The 26,221-nt window shown below is 38.6% G+C and overlaps 1 protein-coding gene across 2 annotated transcripts in view; it reads left to right on the top strand.

Moving 5' to 3' along the window:
• The window catches only part of TOR (target of rapamycin), a 140,732-nt gene that overhangs the window by 60,047 nt on the left and 54,464 nt on the right, over positions 1-26,221 (top strand). For both annotated transcript variants that reach the window (XM_088945163.1, XM_088945162.1), the window contains exons 24-33: positions 2,233-2,357; positions 2,459-2,511; positions 12,901-13,024; positions 13,141-13,326; positions 13,712-13,864; positions 13,934-14,086; positions 19,512-19,583; positions 19,710-19,844; positions 19,954-20,015; positions 20,208-20,305. In XM_088945163.1, coding sequence (XP_088801289.1) covers positions 2,233-2,357; positions 2,459-2,511; positions 12,901-13,024; positions 13,141-13,326; positions 13,712-13,864; positions 13,934-14,086; positions 19,512-19,583; positions 19,710-19,844; positions 19,954-20,015; positions 20,208-20,305 — 1,161 coding nt within the window. The remainder of the gene's footprint in view (positions 1-2,232; positions 2,358-2,458; positions 2,512-12,900; positions 13,025-13,140; positions 13,327-13,711; positions 13,865-13,933; positions 14,087-19,511; positions 19,584-19,709; positions 19,845-19,953; positions 20,016-20,207; positions 20,306-26,221) is intronic.

Below are 26,221 nucleotides of genomic sequence, written 5' to 3'. Positions count from 1 at the left end.
CTATGGTCACTAAAGTTTTGCTAGAGTGGAGTTGAAAATTTTGACTCTAGATGAATTTTCAGCACCTGATCTGCTGGACAGAAAGGATGGGCTTATGCTCCTTATATTGTTGCTTCAGGAGGTTAAAAATGTGGCTTACTACAAGACATATCCGTAGAGCAAGAATAGGGCTCGAGTTACTGTTCACTCAATTTGATGCCTAAATCAGTCATGATCCTTTTCTTCTACTTTTAGTGGGATTTTTGAAGACACTTAAATTGATAATTAAAATAAAAAAATGGGTCTTTTAAAACACTTAAAACTTTTTAAAACTTAGTGTAGGCGCACATAATCCTTGGCAGCAACACTATTGAATAACCCTTATACCTGAATCCCATGGATAAATAGAAAGGTGATTCCAAATCTTTATAATCACAAATAAATCCTCTAAATACTGGAAGGCTAGAAACATGAAAAAATGAACCTCAATGACTATCAAATAGAAGGTTCATTTAGGGCTTCTGCTTCCAAATTGGGTTTCTCTTTATTACCACTTTGCCTAGACTTGCCGTGCCTGTCATTGTTGGAAGCATTGGAAAAATTAGTGGAGAGGTTATTTTTTTGATCAGTAGGAGATGATTATTTTATTAAAATTAATTAAAGCTGTAGCATTACAATATGATGACTAGGATGTCATCCCCAAGATTTTTCAAGCTACAGTTACGGAGGATTCCCAAAAAAGCTAATAGGTTCCCAACAACCCAAAGTACATCAGTTTACAATTATTGGAGAGGTTATTGATTGAGTGAAGGAGGAAAATGAGGAGACGGTTATTGATTGAGTGAGAAAAATACAAGAAAAGGTGGACTTGGAATTTGGAAAAATAGTAGAAACTAAAGTCCAAGTGAGTAAGTTATTAGCAAGGTTCAAAATATCGATACGCCCGATACACCCCTACCGGCGTATCGGGCGATTCAATACCTTTTTTTTTTACTTTTTTTTTTATTTTTTATTTCGAAATCGGTTCAAGGGGGTCAGTTTAGGGCTCCTCCACCCCCTGAACTGGTCAGACCCCTGATACACCCACTATAGGGGCGTATCGGAGGGGTCCCGAAACGATATGTATCAGCCGATACGTGTTGATACTTTGAACCTTGGTTATTTGGAGTATATGTTTTAGGAGGGGAAAAAAAGGATACCCGCTGAATGAAGATTAACTTTAAAGGGGAGATTGATTGGTAAAATTTTTAGGACTGTGGTTGGTTTGGGGAGAGTATGGGGGAAGGGGGATAGCTGGGCTTTGTAGTATCTCGGATATGGAAGTTGCATTTTGTTTCGTTTGTAAGGGTTGGGGAAATTTTGGATGTATTGGTAGGGTTGGAGGGTTTTTTGGGCTAGGTCTTGGGTTTGACTTGTATTGGTGATATCTTATTACGTTTCCTTTATTTCTTTCCAAAAAATATGTACAAATTTCATTTACAAATGTATACATACTTATTTTATACATATATGTATATATAATTAGAAAGAATATATTTTTATATGAAATATAATACATATATGTATGTATTTGCTCAGGTGGTCTGAGGTTGGGGTCGGGCTACCTGAGGTCTTGACCAAAGCCCTACCCAACTTTAGGTCAGGCCTGATTTTTCTGGCCTAGGCCCAATCCATGCAGAAATATGAAAAACTCGGGTTGGGTCAGGTCATGCTTGGGTTGAGCCCACCCAAGTTGCACCCCTACCTCCCGACCCCCTTTTCTTGCAAAATTCATGGATTTGCATATAGAATGTTATACATTGGGAGTGATGTGAATTTATTGGAGTTCTGGTTTTGATTAGTTGGAACATTGTCAGCTTGGTAAGGTCCCAAAGAAGTTTCTGTATTGATGTTAAAGAAGACGAAAACTAAAACAACAGGAATATTAGTGCATTGCAGACTCAGTTGCTCATGTGGGACTATTCTCCATTCACACAAAGGCCAAGGAGTCTATATATATCTGATCTGAGTCTTGAGTATTAAGTAAATAAAAGTGTACTTAAAGATATCTATCTTTCTAATAGAGAGGATGCTTAGTAAACTAATGTAAAGCAAAAGCTGTACTAAACACCCCTTTTAGTGTCTCACAAGATCCTCCCATTTTGCTATATATGTATTACATATGTATGCATGTGTACTTGCAAATGTTTATGTGCTTAGGTATGAAGTATGTTGATCAATTTGCAAACTCTCATAAGATGTTCTCAAATGTAGGAACACTGGATGAACACATGCATCTACTTCTTCCTGCACTTATACGTTTATTTAAGGTTGATGCTTCAGTGGATATACGCCGTGCTGCTATTAAGACACTTACAAGGTTGATTCCAAGCGTGCAGGTTAGTGAAGAGCCTTTTGTTTATGTCTTTATGTGGGATTCAACCAATATCTAATAATGGTACTTGTTTTGCTTTGTGTTTTATTTTTATTCTCTTTTCAGGTCACTGGTCACGTATCATCTCTGGTGCATCATTTGAAGCTTGTCTTGGATGGGTCAGTTATACCTACATATATGGCTATATGCACAGACATAATTAAACACTGATTTGTCAGTCTTGAATTCTATGTTTCCTTTGTTTTGTGGTTTTTGTCCATAAAAAAGATGTCATGTTTATATTTATGTATATAAAAAGGAAATTTAAGACTCAGAAAGGATATACCATCTTCAAAATGTAAAATCTCTATCCAAAAAGATCTGGAAGGTCCAAGACATTTTAACAGCAAGTAAGAGTATAACTCTAATTGAGTTTGTCTTAGCTACCAGGGGCAGTGTGAAAGTTTCTTGGTGGTCAATACCATGGGTTTGTGTGTACTCTTTAGCCACAAACTTTGCTTATTGTGAAAATCTAATTGCATTTTAGTAGCCTTGTACTGCTTGGGAAATCACCTACTTTCCAGGTACATTCTTTCATTTTGGACAATTCAAGGGCTTCTGCAACACTGGAAGGAACAGAAACACTTGAAAGAGAAGAAGTAAAAGGACATAGTTTTGATATCTTTTCATCTGAGCTGAGATGAACCAGTATGGAAAGAAAGGTAAGAGGGAAAGCAGAAAATAGAAAAGTGGAAAAGAAATAAAAGATTGTGGAATAAAGGTTTACATGATGCCCTACAACTTAAAAGAATATAAAGATTAGCATACCCCTAATAAATGACCTTTATTAGATTGACAAAAATACCCCTATTCACTTGCCTTAAACAGAAAATATTAACTCTTTAGTAGTTCGGCATTTTGCATGTGCAAATAGGGAAGTTTGTAAATTTCTCTCAGATATCTGAAAATCTGAAATTGGGAGATTTAAAAAATAAGAAAAGGGAATTTATTTATAAAATTTCAAGAAATTCTAAAAGAAGGTATAATAAAACACTTAAAATCTAAATAAAAATAACAACCCACTCTATAGTTTTATCATGCAAGGTGAGGATCCTTAAAAACGAAATTTTAAGGATGACAAAATGCTAACTCCACTTAGAGGTACTCTATCTTAATCATGACTAAACGCTCAGATACATCTATTGCATGAAATAAAGGTATCAGGATTTATTTATTCTAGACCTTGGAATGAACAACTTGAATTAGATTTTCCAAATATAAAGCACTTTTAAAAAATTGGTTAGATCATTAATTTAAGAATACCTAATTCAAATTATTCACTCAAAGTTCTAGAATCAATAAATCCTATTATGTTTTCTTAATTTCATGCAAAACATGTGGTTTGAGCATTTTTTCTGCCTCATGATTGTTTCCAATTTATTCTTGTAAACTAGTTAATTTTTACATTTTTCTCCTTAGGGTGATAGGAAAATGTCACTGTGTTTCAGAAAAATTGCAAATCATTTGTACAATTATGCTTGTTGTTATGAATTGCAGTTGATGGATGCAGATCAAATCACTATGAATGTCAGAATTACTTTGGCTGAAAGAAGCTGACTGGATGGGAATATTAGCTGTAAAGTTTCTTTTGTATACATGTAAAGTTTCTTTTGTTGTCCTTAAGAGGACTCTGAAGGAAGCTGCAAAGTAGAAACATGAGGTCCCAAAATAGACATAGAAAGTGAAACAATAGGCCACGATGGAATTATATATATGTTTACCACCAAGCTTAATTTGTTGTTTCCTCTTCAAGGGAAGATGAATGGGATAAGGTTGAGGGTTGGAAGGGAGTAGTTGTAGGAATGAATGCAAAAGGCTATCTTAGACCACTTGCCTTCCTGCCTATAGTGTGGAATGAACTCAAATCTAGAACCCTGCTCGGCGATTCACTTGATATTGCCTAGGAATCATTGCCTATCAAAGTGTAAGGCTTTACACTATCACATGATCAACCTTGATTCACCACAAGAATGGAATGGCAAAGCAACCATATAGTTGCTACAAGGCTTTAGATGATGATGATGATGATTTATCCCAAGGTATAGCATGATAACAACAATTGCACACTTTCAGATAAAATAACCATTTATGTAAAAATAAGGCCTGGACGGTGATTAAGGACTAGGAAATTCACTGTCAAGACTTCAATACTCATCCAAATCACATATGACAAGTTTTTGATGATTCATAAATGTCCTACAAATTGAATTCCAACAACCATGATTTGAGGAGAAAAAATTCCACAAATTGACAACATCCTGAAACCTTGAAGCTTGGAGCTTTTGAGAACTACGAGCACAAATATAGGAAATAAGAAAATTAATTGCTAGAAATTAAAAACGGAAAATTTGTGAAAGTTACTGTTAGTGGGGCCCGCCTTCTTTAACACAAATGTTTCATTCTTAAATAATTCTCCGAAGAAAAATAGGAGAAAATTTTTGGAATCTTGAAATTTTGTAGTCCTGCTCAATCCACTTTCTCATGCTAGTTGAGGGAGCAGTGAGATGAGGGTGGGATCAACCCTATTGGCATGGGAGATCCTTTGAGAGGTGAAATTTTTGCTATTATGGAAGGAATTCAGAAAGCCAAGGAATTAAATATTTTTACACTGATAATTGAAGGGGACTTAAAGCTCGTTATTAGCTGGCTTCAAAAGGAGGAGGGGATGGGATGGTGAGATTACATCAATGAAAAAAAGGAAGCTCATGTGTTTGACACAAGGAATGGAAATTCAGCTGAACTGGATTAAGAGAGATGCTAATTGCTTGACCAATGCATTGGCTAAACAATGGTTGGGAAGAAGTAATGTTTGCTGGGCTATGTTGTAACTTCTTTTATTTGCTGGCTAATGCTAAGAGAGTTTATCTCCCCTCTTCTGTTTGTACTTCTTTGATGAAATTTATTCAATTATTGATAAAAAAAAGATGTCCGCTGAGGGTGAGGGCCTTGACTTTGTGGCACTTAATTATCCTTTTGCAACTATAGCAAAGATGGATCCTGAGGTTGGTGAATTCACTGGAGGATAGCTTCACTAGGAGTGGATTTCAGATAAGCTAAATGTAGATGTTGCCGCTCATGTACGGGCACCCTCTATTTAAGGAGAAATGATGTATATCCAATAAATGGAGCTAGAGAATTTTTTTTTTAACTGCCCATATGAGCTAGTGAAGAGTGAACTCACATCTGCTGCATCGGACATTGCCCCAAATTTGGAGTGACCGCCAGTGCAATATGGTCATGCCAGTGTTTTGAAAAAAAAAAAAAACAAAATATCACATCAACTGAATTTCTGATAAAAAACACTGGTGTGTTCACATTTCATTGGGGTCGCTCCAAATTTGGAGTGACACTTGATGCAGCAGATCAAGGTTCAAAGTATCGGTACGTCCCAATACCTTGGAAGGGGTGTATCAGTTTTTATTTTTTTAAAAAATAAGAAATAGGGGAAGGTCTCAGGCCTGCCTACTCCCTGAAATGGGTCAAACCCTCATAGTGATGCCTATTGAGGAAGTGCAATATCTATCATTGGATAGAAACAGAATATGCTTGGGATTTTACATTTTGAATATTAGACTCTTTTCAAAAGCTATCTGATTGGAATTATTTTCTATTATCTTGTCCACTACTCAGGATTTGGCCATTTGGGTTTAAGTCTATTCTTACGATCTGATTTTATAAGATTCCAATCCAACAGTTATCCGACAAGTTTTCTTATCTTAGGTGTTTTCTTATCAGATTGTAAGAGGGACAACAGAGCTGAACCTTTTTTGGTGGAAAAAAGAAAAGATGCCCTTACATCACATGTGAACATGGATCTAATGATAAACTTATCTGCTACATCAATTAATAAATACTAAATTATGCCACTTGACTTACATGTGAAAGGAATTTGGGAGATTTTAAGTTTTAAGTCAGATACATTGTATGAATTTTACCCAACCTAACCTAAGTCATCTAGATTTACCCAATGGATATCCTAACCCATTTCCTTTTAAATACTTTTTTTTCTCATAAAAGGACTTTCACAGTTGATGCAAATACAATACAATACTGTAAAAATCGTTCAGTCGATCTGTTTTCAGAGATAGAAAAGAGAGAAAGAGAGGGAGAGAAGAAGAAGAAGAGAGGAGAAAGGAGTGTCGAACTGAGAAGTCAAAGAGACTCTCCCAGCCGACCATATATTTATATACCAAAACAGTGTACAAAGGCAACTATGTCCCTACTTAAGTATGGGGGATGCAATTAACATAATACTAAAATGGAAAAGACTGAAATACCCTTCCTTAGCCGACTCTTACACTCCCCCTCAAGCTGGAGAATATATCTCATATAGTCCCACCTTGTTACATATATAGCTCACTCTTCCCGAACTCAAACCTTTTGTAAACATATCTGCCCACTGATCACATGTTCTCACATGCTCTGTGCTTATGACACCATTGAGGACTTTTTCCCTTACAAAATGGCAATCTACCTCTATGTGCTTAGTTCTCTCATGAAAGACTAGAATGGATGAGATGGAATTGCAGCTTGGTTGTCACAATATAGCTTCATGGGTTTGCTTTTTGAGAACCCAATTTCCTGCAAAAGACTTTTCAGCCACACTAGTTCACAGTTTGTGCCATGGCCCTATATTCTGCTTCTGCACTGCTCCTTGCTACAACTGTTTGCTTTTTGCTCTTTCATGTCACTAGATTTCCTCCAAGAAAGGTGCAATAACCTATAGTGGATCTCCTGTCCGATACTGAGCCTGCCCAATCTGCGTCTGTATAGCCAATTGTTTCAAGACCACCTCTTGTCTTGTACAGTAACCCAAGGCTTGGAGCCCCCTTCAAATAACACAATTCTAAGAACTGCGTCCCGGTGAGGAACTCAAGGGCTTTGCATAAATTGGCTTACCACACTGACAGCAAATGAGATATCAGGTCTAGTGATAGTTAGGTAATTCAGTTTTCCCACTAGCCTTCTATACCTTATGGGATTATCAAATAACTCACATATATCACTGCCCGACTTGGCATTCAGTTCCATGGGAGTTTTAGTTGGTTTATCACCTAATAGTCCTGTTTCTTCCAATAGGTCAAGAACATATTTGCTCTGACATAGGTTTATCCCTTGCTTCGATCTAGCAACTTCTATACCCAAGAAATACTTCAACTTGCCAAGATCTTTTGTCTGAAAGTGATCTTGAAGAAAGGCCTTCAGTCCATCAATCCCAAGTCTATCACTGCCTGTGATGACTATGTCATCCACATAAACTACTAGCAAGATCTTCTCGGCTTCAGAGTCATAGCTGAATACTGAGTGGTCAACTTGACATTGTCTCATTCCAAACTCCTTCACTACACTAAATTTGCCAAAACCAAGCACGGGGAGATTTTTTGAGCCCATAGATTGCCTTCTTGAGCTTACACACCTTACCATCCCCCCTTTGAGCAACAAACCCTGGTGGTTGCTCCATGTACACTTCCTCTAGAAGATCACCATGGAGGAAGGCAATTTTAATATTGAGCTGAAACAGAGGCCAATCATGCATGACTGCTAAGGAAATCAACACATGTACTGAGCCAATCTTAGCAATAGGGGAAAATGTTTCCACATAATCTACACCATAAAGTTGAGAATACCCTTTGGCAACTAAACGAGATTTCAGCCGTTCCACTCTCCCATCTAGTAGATATTTAACAACATACACCCATTTACAACCAACAACATGCTTACCTGGGGGAAGATTGGTGAGTTCCCATGTATGGTTGTGATTAAGGGCAGAGAGTTCCTCTTTCATAGCTTTACGCCACCCTGGCGAGGTGAGAGCTTCCTGAACATCCTTAGGTGTAGATACAAAGGATAAGAGAGAAACAAATTCGTGATGGGAAGTAGAAGGGTGAGAGACAAAAACATAATTGGATATGGGGTGCAAAGTGCAACTACGTTTACCTTTCCGCAATGCGATAGGAAGGTCAAGGTCAGAAAGCAATTCGGGTGTGGAAGAACTTGGATCTGCAGACGAAGTAAAAGCTGGAGGAGGTGCTGGTCTCTGTCGGTTAGTATACACTTGACGGATTGGTGGCCTTTTAGTAAGTTTTTGCATTGGGGAAGGTGGGAAGCCAGTCATAATGGGAACAACAGGAATGGGATTATCAGCTGGAAGGGGAAGAGGAACCTCTTTGGGAGAAGGAGAAATATCAAGACCTGAGAAGTATGACATAGACTCAAAGAATGTAACACCGGGATAGACAAAGGATTTATAAGTAATAGGATTGTAGCATTTATACCCTTTCTGAGTCCTATAGTAGCCAAGGAAGATACACTTAATGGAGCGTGTGCCTCCAACTTGTCTAGACTAGGATCAAGATTCTGAACAAAACACACACACTCGGAGATCCTGGGAGTCAAGGGATATGGAGACAAAGTAGGAAACAAAATAGAGAATGGAGAACGACCATCAAGAATGAACGAGGGCATGCAATTAATGAGAAAACAAACAGTAAGTATTGCATCACTCCAGAAACGTTTAGGAACATTCATATGATGAAGAAGAGACCGAGATGTTTCAAGTAGATGTCGGTTCTTCTTCTCAGCCACCCCATTTTGTTGAGGAGTGTTTACACAAGATGTCTGATGAATAATGCTATGGTGTTCCAAATACTCTATTACCATTGTCTGAATGAAGAGTTTTAATTAAAACACCAAATTATGTACACACTTCAGCATGAAACGTTTAGAAAATGGAAAATAATTCACTTCTTTCTTTCATTAATAAATCCATGTCATTCTTGAATAGTCATCAACAAAAATAACAAAAATACCTGTAACCAGTATAAGACTCAATTCTAATTGGACCCCAAATGTCTGAATGAACCAAATCAAAAGGACAAGCCATACTTCTCCCCAGATGTCTTGAATAGTCATCTACAATGCCACTGGAGAGGAGTCAAAGAAGTTTGAATTGCAACTGTAGAACCATCACCGTCATGGTAATACAATACACCAATTTTATGCCCTCCACCAATCTTCTCCCCTGTCTTGAGATCTTGAAAAGGCACAAGAAGAAGGGTAAAACTTGATAAAACAATTGAGGGATTTAGTTAGTTTACTAACAAACATAAGATTAAAAGGAAACTTGGGTACATATAAAGCAGAAGACAAAGAAAGAGATGCTGTGTCAGCATTACCAACACCGTAAATGGGGGAGGTAGAACCATTGGCTAGGGTAGCATTATGTGATGTGGAGGTCAGAGAGAGAGGAAAACACACCTGGAGTTCCGGTCATGTGATTAGAGGCTCCAGAATCAATTATCCCGGAGAAAGGTTTTGATGCCAGACAAGCCATATTTGAATGAGCAAGGGTGGCAGCATTCTGATGTGAAGTAGCCTAAAGGAATCTCTCATACTCATCTCTTGGAATACCCATCATCTCCTTCCGAGAAATAGTTGTGACTGTAGAAGGTGTTGGATCAACTGGTTCATTCTCACTGGCTTCACTACCACCAACTGCATGATTAACTCATGTGGAGGGTGGACCATGCAGATCATAATAGAAGCTAACTATGTGTCCATCTCATCCACAATGTGTACATTCCCTAGTAGTGCTTCCTCTTCTTCTGCCATGGCCTTCCCTTGAATCACGACCTCCACCATTGCTATGACCAAACACAGGGTTACCACAGCCTTCCCTAACCGTATGACCACCTCCTCGGTTCCCATAAGCTCCTCCTCGAGTTCCAACAAGTGCTGATTTGTCAGGAGGTATGGTACTCTCTGTTGGACTAAGATAGATCCTATGGAGACGGGCAAACACTTCCTCTAAAGTAGGGAGGGCAGATCCACTTAATATCTTTGCTTTGATAGGTTCGTTTCTGATTTCAGCCCCACCAAGAACCGGGTAACATCTAGTTGTTCCCTTTGTTGTTGCTGAATTTTGACATCCGAAGTTAAGGGATGAAGGACATTAAGTTTATTTCGAAGATTTCTCATATCGGCATAATATTCTTCAAGGGTCTAGTTTCCCTGCTGCAAACTGAAGTACTCCTGATAAAGTTGATAAACTCTTGTAGTGTTGTCTTGTCCGGAATAGAGTTTCTTGGCGTGCTTCCATATATCCTTTGTTGTGTCTAAGAACATAAAGTTAACACTGATTTTAGGCTCCATACTATTCCACAACTACGTCATGGTTTGAGCATCCTCCTGCTCCCAATCACTGAAACCCAAAGATTCAGCAATAGGTTTCTCCTCCCATACATGTTTCACTTTCTTATTAGCCCTAAGAAACACTTCCACCGATGTAGCCCATGGCACATAGTTTTCACTGTTGAGTTTGATGGATGTCATCTGTACACTTAAAAAATCAGAGGAAATTATCACACTTGATTTCTGGTCACCACTAACATCCCCCATCAACACCATTTCTACCTACAAAGCTGATTCTGCCCGTCAAAAAATAGAAAAAAAAAAGAAACTCAGTCCCAGCACTTCGACTATTGTTCTTTGAATACTACACCAACACACTTATCCAATCACCACGAACATGGCCTAGCATACATTCAGCCATTTCTGTGAGAACAATTTCATAACCACAAAAAAATCCCTCTTGAAACTGCTATTTAGAGGGTTCAGACCACCACAACTACAACCACTCGACCACCAAGGCTGTCACGCGTGATGACAGCAGTCCAGAAAATTTTCACTTGGGCTGTCACACTCCCCCTTCACCTGTAACTAAGCCACCGTAATCCTAGGACGCCTGAATTGGTTGCCGCAGCCTTCTCCACCACTTACGCCAGATTGTGCAGACCAGAAAGAATAAATGAAAAAAGAAGAGGGTGGAAAGAGGAGCTGATTGAATGAAGCTGTAGTCTTCCTCTCTCCTTTTTAGCGATGCTCTGATACCATGCAAATATAGTTTAGTTGAACTGTTTTCAGAGATAGAGAAAAGAGAAAGAGAGGGAGAGAAGAAGAAGAAGAGAGGAGAAAGGAGTGTCGAACTGAGAAGTCATAGAGACTCTCCCAGCCGACCATATATTTATATATCAAAACTGTGTGAAATGGGTGGGTTATAAGTATATAGGTTGTGTCATAAATTGCCACTCCTACCATTGCCTTCTAAAAATTGATACAAGAATATTTTCGTGGCTGAAAATATGCAGTGAAGAAGAGGGTGGGAGACTAATCTCATCTGTTCATAACAAAGAGTACAACTATTTCTTAAATCTCCAATCCTGGAATAAGTGGATCACATGTCACACTTTAGTGGGATATGTGGAACCAAGTCAAGTACCATGGAATGGGAGTATTTTTTTTTCCTGATTCAATAAAGAATTAACAGTCCTGACTGAGAGAAACCATTTGGATCAGGGTGCCAGATTTTGTTGTCTTCTTTCCCAGATGGAAATCTTGCATTGCTGAAAGCATCCTAGCATGGAGGCAAGAAAATTGGATTTATCTATAACAACTCTGTTCCTGCATGAATGCTCCCTCTTCTGCTATAAGAGGGGAAATGCCTCATTGCAATTTATGCTCCCTAAACCACTTATCCTCCTCAAAATTCCCTTATTATCAGTGCCCACCTCAGATACGCTGTGAAAATCTTGGTCTTCAATGTTTTGATTTTGGCTTCTGCAAGGTCTATTTTGGTTCTTGGTTCCTACTTGTTGAGGTTTTAGACAAATTGTGTAGTCTATAGTGGTAGTTTTTGTTTATTTATTGTTTAGATAGTAAGTGGGGACCACAGCACTCTTGTTGGGTCCTTTTTGAGCAGTTATTTTAATTGTTTTATGCTGTTTTATGTGTTAGCCGCCTATAAGGGCATATTGGTCTTTATACTCTTTATTATTTTAGACTATAAATAATAGTGAAGAGGGCGGCCAGCATTATTGCTCTCTTTTCTCTCAAATCTCTTCTCTTCCTTTTCTCCTTTATTCTCTTTTTCTTCTTCAAGAAATACTCTTTTCTTTTACAGATTTTTTATTTCAGCACCTTTCTACTCTACTCATTGGGGAGATTACAATTATACCTTTTTTTCTTCTTTCATTAAAATGTTTTTCATGTTACTGACTAAAAAGAATTATGAATATTTTTTCATTCTTTTGTATACTTTATAGTTTATAATCACATGAAGTCATGAATTCCATTGTTTTTCATTGTATCCAATAAACAGCTGTTTCTGGGGTTAGATAGATTTGGTGGGATCTAGAAATCATAGCCTTTTTTGTCTGTTTTCTTTATTAATGGTAGCTGTTGGGACAAAGGAATAATTGTTGGACGCTTCTCAGTATGTATTAAAGGATTTTAGAATGTGTCACTGTGTTTAGCTTTAATTGAGCTCTAAATGAAGCTATCTGTATTTCTTTGAGATAATTAAGATCTATTATGTGATTTATTAGCCCATTTTTGACCAAGTTTTGGTAAGGTTGTATGTTGAACTTGAATTCTTGTATGCCGTTTTACTTTATTGCTTTTCTAAAGTTTCTCACAATCTGTTGGTTCATCTGTAAGCTTTTAACTTGCAGAAAAAATGATGAGCTAAGAAAGGATGCTGTTGATGCCTTTTGTGTTCTGGCACATTCTCTTGGGGAGGACTTCACCATTTTCTTTCCATCAATCCAGAAACTATTAGTGAAGTACCGTTTGCGGGTCTGCTGTTTTATCCTTTTCATTTTTTATTTTTAACTTTAGGTTAGATTTGATATTTTTTTTTTGTTTTTTTTTTCATTTTGTGGAGATGGTTATGAAAGTGGTTCTCTTTTCAGCACAAGGAATTTGAGGAAATAGAAGGTCACTTGCAAAAACGTGAGCCACTGCTTATGGGAAGTATCTCTTCACAAAAATTGACTCGTCGGGTTCCTGTTGAGGTGATTAGTGACCCTCTAGATGATGTTGAGAATGATCCTTATGAAGAAGGGGGTGAGATGCACAAACAGTTGAGAAACCATCAAGTAATTTCTTTTCTCGATTCTTGGCTCGGTATAGAGTTGTAGCATCTCTCATCCATATCCTGCATTAGATTAACGATCTATTGGGAAACCAACATCTGTATCTTAGTTGTCCTGATGTCCCCATTTTTTTGCACCCTACTAACATGATATTACATTTACTCTATTTCCTAGATAGATGAAGAATATGCTTGCAATTTCATTTATATTTTTAAGTGTTACATTCTCTTTTTTGAGTGTGGATTAGTGATCCTAATATACTAGTCAAATTTTCCATTCGATTCTCATGTCCGTCTTTGCTTGTTTGCATCCTTGGGGTTTGCTTGTTCATTATCTTGTCTCTCAATTTACAGTGGAAGCTTTTATAACTTTCATTAATTCTATGTAGGTTAATGATGGTCGATTACGGACTGCTGGGGAAGCTTCTCAACGTAGCACCAAGGAAGATTGGGCAGAGTGGATGAGACATTTTAGTATTGAACTACTAAAGGAATCTCCTTCCCCTGCTTTACGAACATGTGCAAGGCTTGCACAATTGCAGGTTTGGAAAACTGTTTTCACTTGAGTAACTCTTCTTTGAGGTTTGAATTCTGACCTTTGCCATTTGCAGCCATTTGTGGGGCGGGAGCTGTTTGCTGCTGGTTTTGTTAGTTGTTGGGCACAGCTGAATGAATCTTCTCAACAACAGCTAGTTCGAAGTCTAGAGATGGCATTTTCATCTCCAAATATTCCTCCTGAAATTCTGGCGACGCTTCTTAACTTGGTATGTCTTTCTGCATGGCATTTCCTGCATGTATGAATTGCTTTCTTTCTCTGTATGGTAGGCAGGTTATGAATGTAAGGAGGTGCAATTTGAGCACACTATCTGGACATCCTAGCCTTCAAAGAATGATATGGTGGTTTTGACTTTTTCTTTTGTGGAGATAAACAAATTATTGTAATATCGTTTGTTTTTATTGGTAAATTATGGTATTATAGTTAGAAATATAAATATTTAAATTTTATATTATGTTTTACTTTTGAATTCTTTGCCAGGCCAAGCCTTCATATGAACTACAATGTACAAAATATTGCTCACATAAGGAGTGTTTGTTTTGTAGCTACAGTAGTTCGAACTAGGAGAAGAGAAGAGAAGAAGAAGAAGAAGAAGAAGAAGATGAAGAGACCAGTCGAACTTGATAGATTAAACCCTATCAGTCGACCCTTAATATGGATTAGCCTCTAATTAGTAGTACAAAGACTAAACTGCCCCCACTTAAGTATGGGACAGGAAGTTTCTATTTAAGACTGCCACATAAGCACATAACTTAATAGAAATAAAATGACTAATCTACCCTTATTCGGCTAGCTCTAACACTCCCCCTCAAGCAGGAGAATTATGTCATATAATCCCAGCTTGTTACATATATAGTTCACTTTCCCTAAGCTTAAGCCTTTTGTAAACAAATTTGCCCACTGATCACCTGAGCCCACATGTTCTATGCTTATCTCTCCAATAAGGACCTTCTCCCTCATAAAGTGGCAATCAATCTCTATGTGCTTTGTTCTCTCATGAAAAATAGGGTTGGATGAGATGTGAAGTGCAGCTTGATTGTCACAGTACAATTTCGGCTTCGGCACTGCTCCTTGCCACAACCGTCTGCTTCTTACTTTTCCATGTCACAAGATTTCCTCCAAGAAATGTGCAGTAACCTGTAGTAGATCTTCTATCAGACACAAAGCCTGCCCAATCTGCATCTGTATACCCAATTAGTTCAAGTTTTCCTCCTGGTTTGTACAATAACCCACGACTTGGAGCTCCCTTCAGGTACCTTACAATTCTAAGAATTGCATTCCAGTGAGGTATCCGAGGGTTCTGCATAAATTGGCTCACCGCACTGACTGCAAAGGAGATGTTTGGTCTCGTGATATTCAAATAGTTCAGCTTCCCCACTAGCCGTCTATACCTTCTAGGATCATAAAATATTTCCCCTGTATCACTGCTCAACTTAGCATTTGGTTCCATGGGAGTTTCAGCCGGTTTTGCACCTAATAGTCTTGTTTCATCTAGCAGATCAAGAACATATTTTCTTTGGCACAGGTTTACACTTTGTCTTAATCTGGCAACTTCTATACCCAAGAAATACTTCAATGTCCCAAGGTCTTTTGTTTGAAAATGATTTTGCAGAAATACCTTTAGTTTATCGATCCCCAATTTGTCACTACCAGTTATGACAATTTCATCACATAGACCACTAATAAAATCTTTCCGGTTTCTGAATCATAGCTAAACACTGAGTGGTCAACTTGGCATTGTTTCATTCCAAAATTCTTTACCATTTCACTAAGCTTCCCAAACCAAGCACGAGGCGATTGTTTCAACCCATAAATTGCCTTTTTCAGTTTGCACACCTTACCATCCTCCCCATGAGCAATAAACACAGGTGGTTGCTCCATATATACCTCCTCCATAAGGTCACCATGACGGAAGGCATTTTTAATGTCAAGTTGAAACAAGGGCCAATCATACATAAAACTGCCAGGGAAATTAAGACACGGACAAAGCCAATCTTAGCAACTAGAGAGAAGGTCTCCATATAGTCCACTCCATACAACTGTGAATAACCTTTAGCAACAAGTCGGGCCTTTAGATGCTCCACACTACCATCTGGCAGGTATTTAATAGTATACACCCATTTACAACCCACAACATGCTTACTAGGTGGAAGAGTATTGAGCTCCCACGTGTGAGTATGCTGAAGGGCAGAGAGTTCCTCCTCCATTGCCTGCCGCTACCCAGGTGAGCTAAGAGCCTCTCGGACATTCTTAGGTCTAGAAATGGATGACAACAGTGAAACAAACTGGCGATGTGAAGCGGAAAGACGAGATACTGAAACAAAATTGGAAATAGGATGGAGGGTACAACTATGTTTACCTTTTCGTAAAGCAATGGGAAGATCAAGTCCTGAAGGTTCAGGGACAGGAGCAACAACAGGATTCGCAAACAAGATAGAAGCTGGAGGAGGAGCCGGTGTCTGTCGATGAGTATACACGTGCCAGATCGGCGGTCGTTCAATAGGGAGCTGCACTGGACAAGGGGAAGGGTCAACCCCAACTGGAACACCCGGAACGGGATCACTGACTGGAAGAGGAAGGGGAAGCAAGGGTGGAGACACAGATACTTCAGATCCAGAGAAGAAGGGGACAAACTCAAAAAATGTTACATCAGGACAGACATAGCACTTCCGAGTAATGGGATTGTAACACTTGTACCCTTTTTGAGTCTGAGAGTAGTCAAGAATGACACACTTAATAGAGCGTGCATCTAGCTTGTCTATCCCAGGACTCAGGTTGTGAACAAAGCATACACAACCAAAGATACGAGGTATTAATGGAAAGGGAGACAAGGTGGGGAACAAGATTGAGAAGGGAGACTGACCATGAAGGTGCAACATCACTCCAAAATCGTTTAGGAACACTCATATGATGAAGAATAGACCGAGCAGTTTCAAGGAGATGACGGTTCTTTCGTTAAGCCACCCCATTTTGTTGTGGAGTGGATGCACATGAAGTTTGATGAATGATGCCATGCTGTTCTAAATACTGTTGAAAGGAAGTAAGAAAGTATTCACGACCGTTATCTGAACGAAGAACTTTGATTGGAACACCAAATTGTGTACGTATTTCAGCATAGAATTTTTTGAAAATGGAAAATAATTCACTCCTTTCTTTCATTAAGTAAATCCATGTCATCCTTGAACAATCAACAATAAAAGTGACAAAATAATTGTAATCATTATAAGTCTCTATTTTAATCGGGCCCCAAACATCTGAATGAACCAAAGCAAAATGACTCAACGTACGACTTTCAACTCTAGGACGGAAGGGAACACGACGATGTTTCCCATACTGACACGACTCACACTGTAAAGAGAACAAATGATTCAAAGACGGAACCAGTATCTTGAGTGCCTTGAGAGATGGATGTCCTAGTCGACAATGCCACTGTAGAGGAGTGAGTGAAATCTGAAGTGCAACTGACAATCCACCACCGTCAAGGTAATACAATCCACCAACCTCATGCCCCCCACCAATCTTCTTCCCCGTCTTGAGATCCTGAAAAACACAAAAGGAAGGAAAAAATGTTCTAAAACATTTAAGAGTCTTGGTTAATTTACTAATAGACATAAGATTGAATGGAAACTTAAGGACATATAGAACAGATGATAAAGAAAGAGTAGCCGTGTCAACATTACCAACACCACAGATGGGAGAAGAGGAACGGTTGGCAAGGGTAACAGTTTGAGATGTGGAAGTTTCAGAGAGGGAAGAGAATACACCTGGAGTCCCGGTCATGTGATCAGAGGCTCTAGAGTCAATAATCCAAGGAGAGGGTTTGGATGACAGACAAGCTATACCTAAGTGGTCAAGGGTGACAGTAGTATGCTGTGAAGTAGTCTGGAGGAACCGCTCATACTCATTACACGGTGCACTCACCATCTCCTTCCCGGAAACAGATGTAGATGTGGAAGGAGTTAGATCTGCCTATTGGTTATCACTGACATCAACCCCACCAGCTACTGCATGATTGGCCCATGTAGAAGGAGGGCCATGGAGTTCATAACAGAAATTCACCGAATGTTCGTCCCTGCCACAATGCGTACACTTCCTTGTAGAGTTACTTTTTCCTTTACCACGACCTCCCCTTGAGTCACAACCACCACAACGGCCAAATACGGAACCACCACGACCTCCTCGGGAGGCATGTCCTCCCCCTTGAGCTCTGATACCATCACCGAATGTTCGTCCCTGCCACAATGCGTACACTTCCTTGTAGAGTTACTTTTTCCTTTACCACGACCTCCCCTTGAGTCACAACCACCACAACGGCCAAATACGGAACCACCACGACCTCCTCGGGAGGCATGTCCTCCCCCTTGAGCTTTGATACCATGTTTGTTTTGTAGCTATAGTAGTTCGAACCAGGAGAAGAAGAAGAAGAAGATGAAGAGAACAGTCGAACTTGATAGATTAAACCCTATCAGTCGACCCTTAATATGGATTAGCCTCTAATTAGTAGTACAAAGACTAAACTGCCCCCACTTAAGTATGGGACAGGAAGTCTCTATTAAGACTGCCACATAAGCACATAACTTAACAGAAATAAAATGACTAATCTACCCTTATTCGGCTAGCTCTAACAAGGAGAATAAGTAAAATTTTAACCAAAGAAAAAAGCTGTAGGAATATATGAAAGTTTGAAAATGCATACAAAACCCAAGGAAGAATATCCATTTAATACTTAGCAATTTAGCATGGAATCTCTAATGCATGTATGGACTAAATGCCAAATGAAATCATTGAAATTTGAGAAATACAGCAGGTCCTACCTCGAATGTAGGGCTTTCAAGGGCATAGAAAAATGAGTTACTCTGGTTGTATTACAGCCACTAAATGGAAATTTAATCCATTCAAAAAAGCATCTGGGTGGTTGATTGAACCATTACTCCACTTTTTAGCAAGGGTTTCTTCAACCTAATTTCTGTTCCTGGGTTTCTTCCTCTTTATTGGATTGAAGCTTTATTGAAACAAAGAGAACACCAAGCAGATCTGTACAGAGTATGTAGTATGTACAGAGGAAAACAATCTTATGACTAAAGTTAAAGAAGCCCCTACTGCAGTCAAAATAGAAATATATTTTGAAATAATTAAGTTGCTGAGAGAACTAAACAGTAATTATTTGAGAGGAATTAGTTAGGTTCTTGACTTTGTTGCCTCTTGTCTGGCTCAAGGGAGTCGTCTGAAGTGAGGCAACAGGGAGCACCTTGTGGTGGAGGTGCTTGCCTCAAGTTTCTTTCACAATAACGATGGTATAGATTTGGACATGTTGTAGGGAGAGAGAAATGATAATACATATATGATATACTGGAATCTCTACTAATTAATTTAACCTGTTGTTAACACCATGCTACCTTTTTCACGATATAAATTCTCTTTTTTGAGCATAATAAGTGAATAGATGCAATAACTGCTTAATGTGTATATTATCTAAAACTTGTTTAAGGTGAATTAGTATGTTACGTAAAGGTTATTTTTAATGGGCTCTGGAATTTTGCAAGTTATCATTGAAGTTATGATATCCATTACGTATTGGATGCATGAATGAAAATGTTCCCCAGTGATAGGAACTTCAACTATATCTTTTGCAGGCAGAGTTCATGGAACATGATGAGAAACATCTTCCCATAGATATAAGACTCCTTGGTGCCCTGGCAGAAAAAGTGAGTTTTCATCTTTGAAAACTATAATGGGTTTTCTACCTTAATTTAATTGTTACTTTCTTGTCTTCGTATAGAATTATCTATTTAATCTTAGATGTATCTTAGTGAATGAATTCATTTCCTCAGTGTCGAGCATTTGCAAAGGCCCTACATTACAAAGAAATGGAGTTTGAAGGTGCACACTCTAAAAAGATGGATGCAAACCCAGTTGCCGTTGTGGAAGCTCTTATACACATAAATAATCAGTTACACCAGCATGAGGTTGTTTATTTGTTATTCTGGATGTTATATTACTACATGCCATCTTCCACCAGTTTTTTTTCACAAGTCCATTTTCCACTGGATTTAGTAATTCGAGTTTTATTCTCAGGCAGCGGTGGGGATATTGACTTATGCCCAACAACATTTGGATGTTCAACTGAAGGAGTCCTGGTATGCTTTAGCGATGAAGTACTCAATATATTAACCCTTCAAAAAATAATCTTGCTTATTTTATTATACAAGGGAACTATGATTTCAGAATTTTCTTCTGGAAATCCTCCTTTTGCACTTTCCTCCTCTTAGTAGTCTTCATGAAAAAGATAACTCTTACTGAAAGCATTCACATTCTTGCATTCTGTTTAGGTATGAAAAATTGCAGCGATGGGATGATGCTCTCAAGGCATACACAGCTAAAGCATCTCAAGCATCAAGTCCACATCTTGCTCTGGAAGCCACATTAGGTTTGTAATAAATCATGTCAGGTTGCTTCCCTTGTAAAATTTCACTATTTTATCATGCATGGTAATTCATCATCAATGTTTTAAAACGTGGAGGCGTGACGCAAGGTGTTCCACTACCTAGAGGCATGAAGCGTAGTTAGAACGTAAGAGGCGTAAACCTCCCAAACACAAGGTGGCGTAAGCCTCCTTAAGGGGAGGGGGATGAAGAGGTAGGGGAGGAAGAAGAAGAAGAGGGAGGAGGAGGAGGAGGAAGAAGAAGAGGAAGGAGGATCTCATTTTTCTTTATTTTTAATAAAAATCTTTTATATTAAGAAGAATGAAGATTCATAGCACTAGTTGAAAGGGGGGCTGGGGGTTCTGGGGTGTGAAGCCCCCCAGCCAAGGGGGCCAGGGCAAAGCCCCCGGCCCACTTTCTTTATCTTTTCTTCCTTTCCCTTTTCTTTTCTTTCTTTTTATCTTTTTTTTTCTTTTTCTTTCCCTTCCCTTTCTTTTCCTTTCCTTTCCTTTCTTTTTTTTTTTCTTTTTTTTTTCCTGTCTTTTTATATGAAATGTGCATGAGGTGTACACCTCTAGAACACCTCATGAAAAAGGCGTATGAGGTGTATGCCTTAGAGGTATCAGGCTATCAGCGCCTCTGGCATACGCCTCAGGGCGTTTTGGGGCCGCCTCCAGGTGTACGCCTCCCAAAACACTGTTCATCATTAAATTGAAACTAACCTTATATTTGAATATTTATTGGTGAGTAATAATGAGATTTTATTTATTTATAGAGATTTAAAAAGGGCCGCGGACTGGCTCTTTACAGTATACCACCCTCGATACCCAAACTTGAGTTTACCTGTAGGCAAATTCTCTGCTACTCTAATGCTAAACTCGTGAAGAACTGGAGTCCAGTTCAATGAAAGGGAACCATGTGTTCATAAAATAGCTTTCCTGCATCCCACATAAAGGTCACAATAGAATGAACACTAACAGGAGGACTCACATAGGAAGGATGTCGGGCAGAAGTTGAATAATTGATGCACCGATTGCTCAGAAAGCATATGCATGATGCAACAATTTTACTTCTGCGTCACCCCGCTGTTCAAGTGATTTATTCTGCTGCATCTGTTCATGATTGGTACATTTTTGCAATATATTTATATCTTTGACAGTGTTTTAAAAGTGCAAGGCACAAAAATGCAAAAAAAAAAAAAACGAAAAAATAATCATAATATTAATTAAAAATATAAACTTAAATTTCAAAATAAATGTTTTAAAAAACCTCTCGTCTCAAATTAAAATACATAAATATAACATTTAAAAGTAAAACATATTTAAAATGAAAATTGAAAAATAAAATCAAACATAACAAATAAACATTAAAGATATGAATGACAGATCTGTGTGTAATGCATTGAAGCCCAATTATATCTATAAGTCAACACACCATGGGGCCTCCTTTTAATAAGTAACAAGTAACAGATTTCATTAGTAAAAACAGGATATATGTACATATGAGGACCCCAAAGTGAGGTAAGTTTGTACCAACCTCTCCACAATATAAGTAAGAGAGGCCAATACAACTTTCTCCTATTGAGTCAGCCAAACCATTAGCAGCCCTTGGAACCAAAAGTATTCTTATTGTCGTTTCCCTCATTAAACATTTTATCTTCTTTATAACATCTCCATGATTCCGTACACCTTGAAAATCACCCTTCAGCTAGTCAATCACTATTTCAGATCCCCTTCAGTAACCAACCTCTCTATATTCATCTCTTTTGCTTTTTGAACCCCTGTACAACAGAAAATAATTCAAATCATGTTGAAGCTCCTGCTCCAAGAGGACCTGAGAATACAGCTTTTATATTACCACCTTTGTCCCTAAAACCCCCTCCCGATCCAACAGGACGAAGTGCTGACCCTTGTTGTAAATTCATTGTCCCTGTATGCATATCCCTAATAATATCAATATACCTACTGAAAGCCCTTTTCTTTTTCAAAGCCCATCAGATGCTTTATTGAGGGGTGTTGACTAGGCACTACAACATTGCCTTTGCTTGTATGCCTTAACAACTATTTTCCAACAAATGTGGACATGGTTATTATGTCAAGGGTTTAACATGCAAAAATCTACAGGGATAAGTGTGTCACATATCATGGTTATTATGTCAAGGGTTTAACATGCAAAAATCTACAGGGATAAGTGTGTCACATATCATGGTTATTATGTCAAGGGTTTAACATGCAAAAATCTACAGGTGGAGTTCATTGTGTTAAGATACCACTTTTCCTGGTTAGCTATCATACTGCTTCTGCTTCGTTCCCTCAACTAATTTGTCTGCTACTCTGCTTCCTATGGCCAATTGTGTTGGAGATTGAAGATTGTATTTTCATCATATTTATGCTGTTGACGGAGACCATTCCTTTAAAATGAATTATTTAGTGGGATAAGTATCTGCCACCTTCTGCCAACCCCTTGGAATATCATCCTTTGAAAATGGATGATTCTGTTGATGGTTGATAGGCCACCGGCCTTCTTAGTCAACCCAAAGATCGTTGATAGGCCACCGGCCTTCTTACTGTACCACATTACAATTGTTTCCAATACAATCGCTCTTCTCAGACCTCGTTTAGCTAATTAATCAGCCTTACCGTTAGCTACCTTCTAACCCAGCATAATGTTGATTTTAGTTCCCTTACCAATAGTTTTGTCTCTCTCATGTAATTCCTACATTGCCATATTCCTTAGATCTTTTTTACCCAGCTTACCACCATCTTTGAGTCACCTTCCACCACAATGTTCCTCAAGTTTAGCTGCTTACAAATTCTTAACCCCTAAAGAATGGCCAATAATTCTGCTTTCACAGAATCTCATTTGCCCCACTGGACCCCTGAATAAAGAGCCAAGATATTCCCATTATGGTCTCTGTTAAAAGGCAACTGATGAAGAAAAAACACTTGAGCGATCTTCCTTTCAGGTCTAATAAACCTGCTCTGATACTAATACTGAACATAAAACAGCCTTTTAATAGTCTCTAACCACTCCACTATAGGCTATAGCTGCCAAACCTGGATTCCATTCCCTAAGCAACGTCCATTAATAGGAATAGCAATGGGGTGGGTTTGGGGCAGGCAACCCCTCCCCGTTCCCACCCCAGTGTTTTAAAAGGGAAAGGGCCAATTTGCACCTGAGGCGCAAGACGAGGCATGTGCCTTTTTAAGCAAGGCGCAAAATTACAAAAAAAAACTAAAAAATAAAAAAAGTCAGAAAATTCAAAGAAAATGCTAAAAACTTAAAAAAATGCAAAAAAAAAATATTAAACATAATGTTAATAAAAAATATAAACTTAAAATTTAAAATAAATGTTTTAAAATCCTATTATCTAAAATTCAAATACCTAAACATAACATGTAAAGCGTATTTAAATGAAAATTTAAAAATAAAAGCAAACATATAAAGCATTTTCAAGCATGTAAAACCCACAATCTCTTTTTCTCCTAAATTGCATTGCTTCAAGTAGCTAGTGTGATGTAAAATATTGCATTCTTGCTTCTATGAGTCGCCTTTGTACCACGCCCCTCGAGGCAAGCCCGAGCAAGTCTATGTTAGGGTCTAAATATCTTATTTTTCACATAAAAAATAATGATTTTGTAACTTTGATTGCCTTTTAAGAAGATATTTTATTGCAATGAATGAATGAACAACATTAGCAAATAGGGGGTTCTTGGTGCAAAAGGCGTGCGCCTGGGCTGAGGCGCAAGGCACATCAGGCGCATGCCTAGGCGCACCAGGCATGTGCCTAGGACCTGGGCGAGGTGCATACCCAAAATGCGCCTAGGCACGCCTGAGCCGCGCCTTTTAAATCACTGCCCCACCCTAGTGTTTATAAAATGCAAGGGGCAATTTGCGCCCAAGGCACATGTCTTTTCAAAGAAAAGCACAAAAATACAAAAAAATTCCAAAAAAAGTCAGAAAATTCAAAAAAAGAAAAAAAATATTAAACATAATATTAATAAAAAATATAAACTGATATTTTAAAATAAATGTTTTAAAAAACTATTATCTATAGTTAAAACACAAACATAATATGTAAAGCGCATTCAAATGAAATTTTAAAAATAAAATCAAACATATAAAACATTTTCAAACACGTAAAGCCTCTAATCTCTTTTTTTTTTTGATGAATGCCTATAATCTCTTTTTTTCCTCAATTGCATTAGTTCAAATAGCTAATGTGATGTAAAACAAATTGCATTCCTGATTCTACGAGAACCCCCTATTAAAAAGGTGCACTCCTGGGCTGAAGCACAAGGCACACGTCTTTTGATAGTGCTGTGCCTAGGACCTAGGCGAGGCACATACCATAAAATGTGCCTCACCTGAGCGCTTAGGCATGCCTTTTAAATCATTGCCCCACCTCATAGGCAAAATCCCTTACCCCACCCCCATCCCCTATGGTGGGGCAAGGATTCAACACCCATCCTTGTCCCTATCAGGGATGGGGAATCACTGACTTTTCCACGTCTAGAGGCAACCACCTAAATATACATCAAATGTAGGGTGCACTTTTGAAATGGCATCATGGGATCCTAGGGTTTTTGAAATCAGTATTAAACCTAGGGTTTTTAGTAATTCCTTAGCTGGAGGCAAGTTCAGCTGGACTCCCCCTAATTCTGTTATATAGTTTATCAACTCTTGGCAAGGCTAAACATGATTTTGGGCAAGAGGAAGCTGTTTCTGGAAAGCAATTGTTTATGATGTCATGTTCAATATCTGGGAGGAAAGAAATAGGAGATTATTTGAGGATAGTTACTCCTCCTTGGAGGCTCTTCGAGATTGCATTCTGGCTAACATTAGCAGCTGGATGATGAATGGAAAAATCTTTGAGGGTATCACTCGGAATGACATACTTAGTGACTGGCCTGCTCTACTATCAACTTCTCCTTTTCACCCTCAACCTCCCCTTAAAATCACCCCAAGACAAGACTGTGAGTTTATTCTGATCAAAGGCTGGAACCAGAAGACTGATTCGAAGAGCAAATGGAGAATTGATTTGGGCCTATAGTGGCCCAGCCAATGCAGATGATGCTTCTGATGCAGAGGCAAGGGCCCTTTTGGAAGGCCTCAGAATTGCCAAATCAAGGCAGCTCAGCTGCATTGCAGCAGAAGGTGATTCGAGAAATGTTATTAACTGGGTTTCAGGACAGATTCTAGACCCGTGGAAGTTATCCCACCCGTTGTTAAAATTCAGGGAGCTTGCCTCTTATTTACATTGCAGCTTTAGATGGATTCCGAGAGAATTAAGTCAAGTGGCTGATGATCTAGCTAATCTGGGCTGGGAAGGGATATATGTAGATCCCATCCCCAATTTGTTGCAAAAAAGTTTCCCATCTCCACCCCGTCCCCATTTAAGATCAGAGAAAACCTGCCCCATTCGTGGTGGAGCAGATTGGAGCCCTAGTCTTGTAGGGAAAATTGCCATCCCTATCCATGAAGTTTAACTTAAATTGACTGGGTATAGGTAGATCCCATCGTGTTAATGGTAAGCACCTAGAAGTGGAAGTGGATGCAATCCATTGCCACCATCTCAGAATTTCATCCCTTGAGAAAGGGTCAAACATTTCCATAGTCTTAGCCTTATGCACTATTTTGGTTACAATTTTCTCAAGCACTACTTCCATCTCCCATGCAATCCGTGAAGATTCTTGCATTTCATTCCTCCCATAATGTCCACAAAATAGCTGCCCTTGTACACATCCATTATGCCCTCCCTCTCTTACTAGGCATGGTGCTTAAAGGCTGAAGCAAACAAGCTTCTCATATCCTTTGGGGTAGACCAACTACATCCAATGGTTTGATGGTTGTTGGGTTTGATAATATCTACCTTAGGCTTATTATTTGTTGCAAGGTTTAATACAAATGGGTAGTCTTTG

Source organism: Nelumbo lutea, chromosome 5, assembly GCF_056320005.1.
Source record: "Nelumbo lutea isolate HS-2025 chromosome 5, American lotus-T2T, whole genome shotgun sequence".
Taxonomy (NCBI): domain Eukaryota; kingdom Viridiplantae; phylum Streptophyta; class Magnoliopsida; order Proteales; family Nelumbonaceae; genus Nelumbo; species Nelumbo lutea.
Note: the sequence above shows the minus strand (reverse complement) of the source record. Positions and strands in the feature narration are given on the sequence as shown.